Below are 10,000 nucleotides of genomic sequence, written 5' to 3' on the forward strand. Positions count from 1 at the left end.
AACAGGTTTAAACAGTGTCCCTGTTAACAGATGTTATGTAAACATAAATACAAGAGACAGATATTAACTGGCTGTGTGGTAAGTAGCTTGTTTACCAACCACATGGTTCCGGGTTCAGTCCCACTGCGTGGCACCTCGGGCAAATGTCTTCTACTATAGCCTCGGGCCGACCAAAGCCTTGTGAGTGGATTTGGTAGACGGAAACTGAAAGAAGCCCATTGTATATATGTATATATATATATGTATATGCGTGTATATGTTTGTGTGTCTGTGTTTGTCCCCCTAGAATTGCTTGAAAACCGATGCTGATGTGTTTATGTCCCCGTTACTTAGCGGTTCGGCAAAAGAGACCGATAGAATAAGTACTGGGCTTACAAAAGAATAAGTCCCAGGGTCGAGTTGCTCGATTAAAGGCGGTGCTCCAGCATGGCCGCAGTCAAATGACTGAAACAAGTAAAAGGGTAAAAGAGTAAAGAGAATATCATAGACACAGCTATAGACATAGTAAAGTAACATTCTATGCTATAATGTTGCAAGCGGTTATAGCAAATGCTATAAACAACTACAAAATAAAATTTGAATTCAAAGAATTCAGTAAAGAATATAAATAAAAACAAAAATATGTAAAATATATTACCAAGAAAATGTAAGTTTCCTTCCACCAAAGTGGTCCCTGTAACTTGGTTCTCTGAAACATAAAAGATAAACCTTTATAATAATGATAGCTGATAGAAATAGTTATTGGTTGGTTGGTTGGTTGGTTGGCTGATAGATTCATTTCTTCAATCTTGTATTACAACACATACAAAGAGAGGGAGAGAGAGTAAGGGAGAGATACAGAGAGAGACTCTCTGTTATTGTTTTTTAGGAGCACTCCGTTGGTTACGACGATGAGGGTCCCAGCTGATACGATCAATGGAACAGCTTGCTCATGGAATTAACGTGCAAGTGGCTGAGCATTCCACAGATACGTGTACCCTTAACGTAGTTCTCGGGGAGATTCAGCGTGACACAGAGTGTGACAAGGCTGGCCCTTTTTTCTTCATCCAAAGACAGATAGACAAGGGGAGAGAGAGAGAGCGAGATCCTTATATCCACAAGGTAAACTACAATACATCTGAGCTAAACAATTGTTTTAAGAAAATTTGAGAATGATTTTCTACAAATTATATCTGTAGAGAAGAGGCAAATGCAAGAAGAAATTTGTAAATAATATATATAGGAGCACTCCGTCGGTTACGACGATGAGGGTCCCAGCTGATACGATCAACGGAACAGCTTGCTCATGGAATTAACATGCAAGTGGCTGAGCATTCCACAGACACGTGTACCCTTAACGTAGTTCTCGAGGAGATTCAGCGTGACACAGAGTGTGACAAGGCTGGCCCTTTGAAATACAGGTACAACAGAAACAGGAAGAAAGAGTGAGAGAAAGCTGTGGTGAAATAGTACAGCATGGTTCACCCCCCCCCCCCTGCAGGAGCCTTGTGAAGCTTTAGGTGTTTTCGCTCAATAAACACTCACAATGCCCGGTCTGGGAATCGAAACCGCGATCCTACGACCACGAGTCTGCTGCTCTAACCACTGGGCCATTGCACCTACATATATATATATATATATATATATATATATCATAAGAGGCACGGGATAAGTGGACATATTAGGCTTGGTGGCAGGTAATGAGTAAAAGAACACTACACTCACACACAAAGTGAGAGAGAAAGAACTGTCAACAGAGAAGGGGGGAAGCAGAGGAGGAGGAGGAAGAAATGGCAGAGTAGTTATGGTAAAAGTTATACAAATGAGTAATTTGTTTTATTTAATATCAGTAATAAATATTTTTTTCTTTTGAAAATTGGTATTCATTTCATCATTTTGTATGAGCCCCAAGAAATTTGGTAAAAGTTAAATTGTAATTATTGTATATGTCCCACATTTTCTGATAATATCCATTATGGCGAAAGTATACTTCCAAAGTTACCCACTATATGATGGGTAACAATCTAGTTATGATAGCACACACACTCATTAGATATATATATGTACGAGGAGCGTTCAATAAGTAATGCCTCTGACCCACTTGCAGTTGTTTGATCTAGCTGAAAATTTACATGTGCAATTATGTATATCTCTATAGATTAAGTGGCAAATTACAGCTCTGAACTAATTGTGGTTTCTGATATACAGGTGTTTGAACTGAGTCAAGTGTGAAATGGAGCCTGTTGAGTGTCGAGCAGTGATCCGGTTTTTGTATTTGAAAGGACGCACACCACGGGAGACTTTTGATGAAATGAAAGTAACTTATGGTGATGATGCCCCATCATATGACCTTGTAAAACGCTGGCATCGTGAATTCAAACATGGTTGGAACTCTGTGGAAACAGCTCCCAGATCTGGTCACCCCCCCTTCTGCCATTGATGAGGCATCTGTCCGTCAAGTTGAGGCTGCCATTTTGGAAGATCGACGCATAACTATTCGCCAAATAGCCCATGAGGTCAAGTTTAGTACCGGGTCTGTGGAAACTATCATTCATTACCATTTGCATATGCAAAAGGTGTCTGCAAGATGGATTCCCAGGTTGCTCACACCTTTCCAGAAGCAAGAACGCATCGAGTGCTCGAGGATGAATTTGGAGATGTGCCAAGAAGATGAGTCAAAATTTTTCAAAAGACTGATTACACAGGATGAAACCTGGGTCCATCACTATGATCCAGAGACCAAAGCCCAGTCAATGCAGTGGAAGCACCGTGACTCACCTCCTCCAAAGAAGGCAAAGGTGCAGCCCTCCGCTGGCAAGTCATGCTCACAGTCTTCTGGGACCAGGACGGAGTAGTGATGACAGATTTCCTGGCAAAGGGTACCACAATTACAGGAGCCTATTATGCTTCACTTTTGAGGAAATTAAGAGAAGCTATCAAAATCAAGAGGCGGGGCAAGATCACACAAGGCATCCTCCTCCTGCAGGACAACGCTCCGTCTACAACTCGCGTGTCGCCAGATCAGAAGCACAGGCATGCGGCTATGAACTCCTCCCCCATCCCCCTACTCTCCTGACCTTGCACCCTCTGATTTTCACCTCTTCCCAGCCATGAAGTTGTTTTTGAAAGGAAAGCGTTTCCCAGATGATGCAGCCTTGATTTCTGAAGTCACGTCATGGTTGGAGGACCAAGCTGGGGTTTTCTACAAAAACGGTCTCCAGAGTTGCATCAAACGATGGGAGAAATGTGTAACTCTGAGTGGTTCCTATGTAGAAAAAGACTAATAACTGTGCCAAGTTTCGTTGTTCTACTGCAATGGGAAGTGGGTCAGGGGCATTACTATTGAACGCCCCTCGTATATATGTATATATATATATATATATATATGTATATATATATATATATATATATATATATATATATATATATATGTTGTTGTGTGTGTGTGTGGTGTGTGGTGGTGTGTGTGTGGAGGCGCAATGGCCCAGTGGTTAGGGCAGCGGACTTGCGGTCGTAGGATCGCGGTTTCGATTCCCAGACCGGGCGTTGTGAGTGTTTATTGAGCAAAAACACCTAAAAGCTCCACGAGTCTCCGGCAGGGGGTGGTGATCCCTGCTGTACTCTTTCACCACTCTTTCTTCTGTTGGCCTGCTCGCTTAGCCAGCGGGGTGGCGTCATTCGAAGACTAAAACAATGCGAACGCATTGTGACCGGCGATGTGTAACTACATCTGATGGACTGGTCGGTCACATGATCACATGATATATATTATATATAAATAGGAGAGGGGAAAAATTTTTTGGTATTATTTATGGTATTACGTTTTGGTATTATTTTTTCCAATCCCCTATTTTGATATGTAATTACTCTACTAAAGCTATTTTCCAGTATTTTTCAGCTCCTATGCATACCTCACACAATTAAAACATCTTTGTACAATTTTGGATAACTGGAATAAGCAGATGTGCACTAAGAAGGCACAGCTTGGATTATAACTCTGTCTACATATGCTGCTCCTCTAGACGGAAACCTTACCTATCATTGTGGTTTTGCGGCACAAAGCAAAGTAGATCTTGCCATCAACTCAAGAAAACAGAGTGAATCCTCTACAAACACTCAATCAAACTGAGTTCTCAACTTGTTCCATTTTCCAAAAGGCTTGTAAGGTACCAGCAGGCCTCAAGAGACACATTTGTGTCCACAGACATGATTAACACTTTATTTTACTTAACTCTCATTTGTCGTTCACTACAAGTAAAAAGCACGTAAAAAGCACCCACTACACTCACGGAGTGGTTGGCGTTAGGAAGGGCATCCAGCCGTAGAAACACTGCCAGATCTGACTGGGCCTGATGCAGCCTCCTGGCTTGCCAGACCACAGTCGAACCATCCAACTCGTGCTAGCGCAGAAAACGGACATTAAACGATGATGATGATGATGAAGAGAATCCATCATCGTACACATATATTGTTTGAACCAAATGTGGGTTCTAGTCCCACAGGCAGCCTTTGACCTTTTTTCTTCATCCGAAGACAGATAGACAAGGGGAGAGAGAGAGAGCGAGATCCTTATATCCACAAGGTAAACTACAATACATCTGAGCTAAACAATTGTTTTAAGAAAATTTGAGAATGATTTTCTACAAATTATATCTGTAGAGAAGAGGCAAATGCAAGAAGAAATTTGTAAATAATATATATAGGAGCACTCCGTCGGTTACGACGATGAGGGTCCCAGCTGATACGATCAACGGAACAGCTTGCTCATGGAATTAACATGCAAGTGGCTGAGCATTCCACAGACACGTGTACCCTTAACGTAGTTCTCGAGGAGATTCAGCGTGACACAGAGTGTGACAAGGCTGGCCCTTTGAAATACAGGTACAACAGAAACAGGAAGAAAGAGTGAGAGAAAGCTGTGGTGAAATAGTACACCCCCCCCCCCTGCAGGAGCCTTGTGAAGCTTTAGGTGTTTTCGCTCAATAAACACTCACAATGCCCGGTCTGGGAATCGAAACCGCGATCCTACGACCGCGAGTCCGCTGCCCTAACCACTGGGCCATTGCGCCTCCACTAATAATATATATATATGATTGTGCTCCAGTATGGCAACGATCTCTGTCTGAAATAAGTGATTGTAACAAATATATGTGTGGTTGCGTTGAGGGAAGGAAGGACAGATAGACAGACAGATAGGGAGATAGATAGACAGGCAGACAACTAGGTAGGACAGACAGACAGATAGATAGGTAGAAAGATAGAAATAAAGAGATACATACATAGACAGATAAGATTGATATGCAAATAGGTAGAAAGACAGATAGACAAGGAGTAGGTAGGTAGATAAATAGATAGATAAATAGATAGATAGATAGATAGATAGATAGATAGATAGATAGATAGATAGATAGATAGATAGATAGATAGATAAGTAGGTAGATAGAAAGATAGATAGATAGATAGATAGATAGATAGATAGATAGATAGATAGATAGATAAGTAGGTAGATAGATAGATAGATAGATAGATAGATAGATAGATAGATAGATAGATAGATAGATAGATAGATAGATAAGTAGGTAGATAGATAGATAGATAGATAGATAGATAGATAGATAAGTAGGTAGATAGATAGATAGATAGATAGATAGATAGATAGATAGATAGATAGATAGATAGATAGATAGATAGATAGATAAGTAGGTAGATAGATAGATAGATAGATAGATAAGTAGGTAGATAGATAGATAGATAGATAGATAGATAGATAGATAGATAGATAGATAGATAGATAGATAGATAGATAAGTAGGTAGATAGATAGATAGATAGATAGATAGATAGACAGACAGACAGACAGTTAAACGAACAGGCAGAAAGTTTGACAGACAGTGACCAACAGACAAGTAGCTGGATAGACTGACAGACAGACAGATAAACAGATAGATTGATAGGCAGATAGACAAACAGAGAGATAGATAGAGAGACAGATAGACAGACAGATAGACAGACAAAAAGGCAAACAGACAGATAGGTAGGTAGATAGATAGATAGATAGATAGATAGATAGATACACAGAGAGATAGGTAGAAAGATAAACAGGTAAATAGAAAGATACGTAGAAAGATAAATAGACAGACAGACAGACAGACAGACAGACAGACAGACAGCCAAACAAACAGAAAGATAGATAAACAAAGAGAATACCTCTCGAAAGCATTCTGTATATGAAACAGATTACAGCAACTTCGCCAATGTGGAGTAGTCAAGGAGATTGTTGCTTCATAAGTGAACAATGCTTAATATCTTAGACAAAATTTACCTGCAATAGGACTTTACTTCGGTTCAGATGACTAATGAGATATGTCAGTTATATAATGATACAGCTGTCAACAGCAATGAACTGTATTGCTCTGTGGTATGTATCTACATCTAGCTAGATGGGATTGACGCAGTGAGAGGGAAGTGTTTTTAACGCAGGACATAATGAGTCAATCGACACAGGTGACAAACCATCAGGCTTTTGACTGACAGATTGACATCATAATACCTTAGTCACATGTGACTCTCTAAATTATTAATTATGGTAGGTGCAGGAGTGGCTGTGTGGTAAGTAGCTTGTTTACCAACCACATGGTTCCGGGTTCAGTCCCACTGCGTGGCACCTTGGGCAAGTGTCTTCTACTATAGCCTCGGGCTGACCAAAGCCTTGTGAGTGGATTTGGTAGACGGAAACTGAAAGAAGCCTGTCGTATATATATGTATATATATATATGCATGTGTGTGTTTGTGTGTCTGTGTTTGCCCCCCTAGGATTGCTTGACAACCGATGCTGGTGTGTTTATGTCCCCGTAACTTAGCAGTTCGGCAAAAGAGACCGATAGAATAAGTACTGGACTTACAAAAGAATAAGTCTGGAGGTCGAGTTGCTCGATTAAAGGCGGTGCTCCAGCATGGCCACAGTCAAATGACTGAAACAAGTAAAAGAGTAAAGAATAGAGGTGCGACCATGACTGGTCATCTACTGTAATTGTAATATAAAGACTGCTTTGCAACTGTATGGCTTCAGGGTCAGTTTTACACGGCAACAACTTAAGCAAGTGGTCTGTACTATAGCCACAGACTGACCAAAGGCTTGGAAGTGAACATGATGGATGGGAACTGTGCAGAACATTGTGTGTGTGTGTGTACACATATATATGTATGTAGAAGGCGGCGAGCTGGCAGAATCGTTAGCACGCCGGGCGAAATGCATAGCCGTATTTCGTCTGCCGTTACGTTCTGAGTTCAAATTCCGCCGAGGTCGACTTTGCCTTTCATCCTTTCGGGGTAGATTAAATAAGTACCAGTTATGCACTGGGATCGATATAATCGACTTAATCCGTTTGTCTGTCCTTGTTTGTCCCCTCTATGTTTAGCTCCTTGTGGGTAATAAAGAAACATATATATGTATGTAAAGGTTAAACTAGGCGTAGGAATGGCTGTGTGGTAAGTAGCTTGCTTACCAACCACATGGTTCCAGGTTCAGTCCCACTGCGTGGCACCTTGGGCAAGTGTCTTCTACTATAGCCTCAGGCTGACCAAAGCCTTGTGAGTGGATTTGGCAGACAGAAACTGGAAGAAGCCCGTCGTGTGTGTGTGTGTGTGTGTGTGTGTGCGTGCGTGCGTGCGTGTGTGTGTGCGTGTGTGTGTGTGTTATATTTCACTTGTCATTTGAGCAAATTAGTACTTCCTTTGTTGACATAAAGCTCAGTCAGTCTGCAGAGATCTAAGGGATAAAAAAATAAATCCCAAACAGAGTTATCTACCTTTACTAAAATCAGACACTTTACTAAAATAGACACTTGGCGATGACCATCGATGGATTTGGTCTTTATACAAGGTAGAAAGAGGGTTTGTGCGTGGTTACTTAAACAGCTAAAAAGAGCAGTCAAATTTCTTTCAAATCAGAACCAAAAGATTTGAAAAGGAAGGATATATCAGATCATACAGTGATGTAGTGCTTGATATATCATCATCATCATCATCATCATATAATAATAATAATAATATTAATCACAAAGTTATTGTGTATAGTGCTCAGGTACACTACAACTCATCAAAGGTGCATGTACAGTACATAGAATTATGTACAAAAGACAGGAAAGTGAACAGTGTATGAGTCATGGTATACATGTGTGCATGCTTGAGAGCCGAACATGATGGTCACATTTGGAACAGCTTTGATCATAGGACTGCTCAGTCAGTGCTATCCAAGTTTACACAACAAGCAAGTAAATAGGTTTAAGACATTCATTCTATGCACATGAAAACAATTCTAATCTATCTTTCTATCTATCTTTCTCTCCCCCTCTCTCTTTATCGACTTCTCTCTCCCTTCTCTCTGTCTCTACTTCTTCCTCTCTCTACTTCTCTTTCACAAATATTGGCAGATTTTGTTCAACCTATTTTGTTAGAGAGTGACATAGATACTCCCAGTGACACTGTGTCTTCCATTTTAAAAGAGGTCATATTCAGTTGATTACATGGTCTACTGTGTGATGTCTCATACTCAAGTGGACATCTCACTGGAGTGTGAGTCTAGGAAGATTCAACAGCTTCATAAGAACCAGATTGGATATCAGATAAACAGGGATCCGTAGTCACTGACACTTTTACCAGCACTGTATTGAGTATAAGTCTCAAAGGCTCAGTCTACCTAACTGTAAATAAGTGCCACAATGTGGTATAGTTCACTTTATTGTGTCTATGACTAAGACATTTAACTGTCAATGGCCTAGTCTGCATGGTAGTAAATAGATATCGCAATGTGGTGTGGCCTACCAAAGGAAGCAGGAACTGGATTATAAAATGAATAATTTTCTTTGATATCCAGCCATTCAAATTCACCCGTATCAGTGGCACGTAAAAACCACCAACCAATCGTGGCCGTTGCCAGCCTCCCCTGGCACCTAAAAAGCACGATCCGTACGTGGTTGATGCCAGCGCCACCTTTGATGGCTTCCATGCCGGTGGTACATAAAAAGCACCAACCGATCATGGCTGTTTGCCAGCCTCCCCTGGCACGTAAAAAGCACCATCCGTATGTGGTTGATGCCAGTGCCACCTTGACTGGCTTCCATGCCGGTGGCACATAAAAAGCACCAACTGATCGTGGCCGTTTGCCAGCCTCCCCTGGCACCTGTGCCGGTGGCACGTAAAAAGCACCCACTACACTCACGGAGTGGTTGGCGTTAGGAAGGGCATCCAGCTGCAGAAACACTGCCAGATCAGACTGGAGCCTGGTGCAGCCTCCTGGCTTCCCAGACCCCAGTTGAACCGTCCAACCCATGCTAGCATGGAAAACGGACGTTAAACAATGATGATGATGATGATACACTTTCGAAGGAAGTGGTTTCAACCATACTTACCAACCTCTAAATATACAAAACATGAGGTTGAAGTCTTCTGCTAAGTCCCTATGGGACTATTGCCATATGCTGACACTACTATGATTCAAAATAGTATATGGCTATTAGGAGATGAAACACATTGCATGTAAAAGATAAGACATTGTTAGCACAGCAACATTTGTGTGTTAATAACTACTAGAGAAAGGGTGGGGAGAGATACGGCGGAGGAAAAGTAGGATAGGTGTGAGTGAGATAGAGAGAGTGAGGGTGGGACAAGAAAGAAATTTAAAGGTTTTTTTTTAAATATCTTCCTAGTGTAACAGCTGTGATCTTGAAATTATATTTATCTTCTTGTCCACTGGATTATATGCATGCATGTCTGTATGTATGGTTTGTACTTTATAGATATATGCATGCATATGTATGTATATGTGTGTGTGTGTGTGTGTGTGCCTGTATGTGTCACCATTATCATCGTTATCAACACTAAATTACATCCACTTTCCAAGGTGATATAAGCTGGACAGTTCTTCACAATCTGCACCAATCTATATATATAAAACTGTAGTTGTGTGAGTGTCTGTCCCCTTCGATTTAGATTCCTAACTACTCCCACATTTTGCAGTGCAG

The 10,000-nt window shown here is 41.1% G+C and overlaps 1 protein-coding gene across 4 annotated transcripts in view; it reads right to left on the reverse strand.

Moving 5' to 3' along the window:
* Nucleotides 1-10,000, reverse strand: part of LOC115216697 — a 223,727-nt gene that overhangs the window by 138,069 nt on the left and 75,658 nt on the right. For all 4 annotated transcript variants that reach the window (XM_036506329.1, XM_029786224.2, XM_029786227.2 and 1 more), the window contains exon 5: nucleotides 638-688. In XM_036506329.1, coding sequence (XP_036362222.1) covers nucleotides 638-688 — 51 coding nt within the window. The remainder of the gene's footprint in view (nucleotides 1-637; nucleotides 689-10,000) is intronic.

This window comes from Octopus sinensis, linkage group LG10, assembly GCF_006345805.1.
Source record: "Octopus sinensis linkage group LG10, ASM634580v1, whole genome shotgun sequence".
NCBI classification, from domain to species: Eukaryota; Metazoa; Mollusca; class Cephalopoda; order Octopoda; family Octopodidae; genus Octopus; species Octopus sinensis.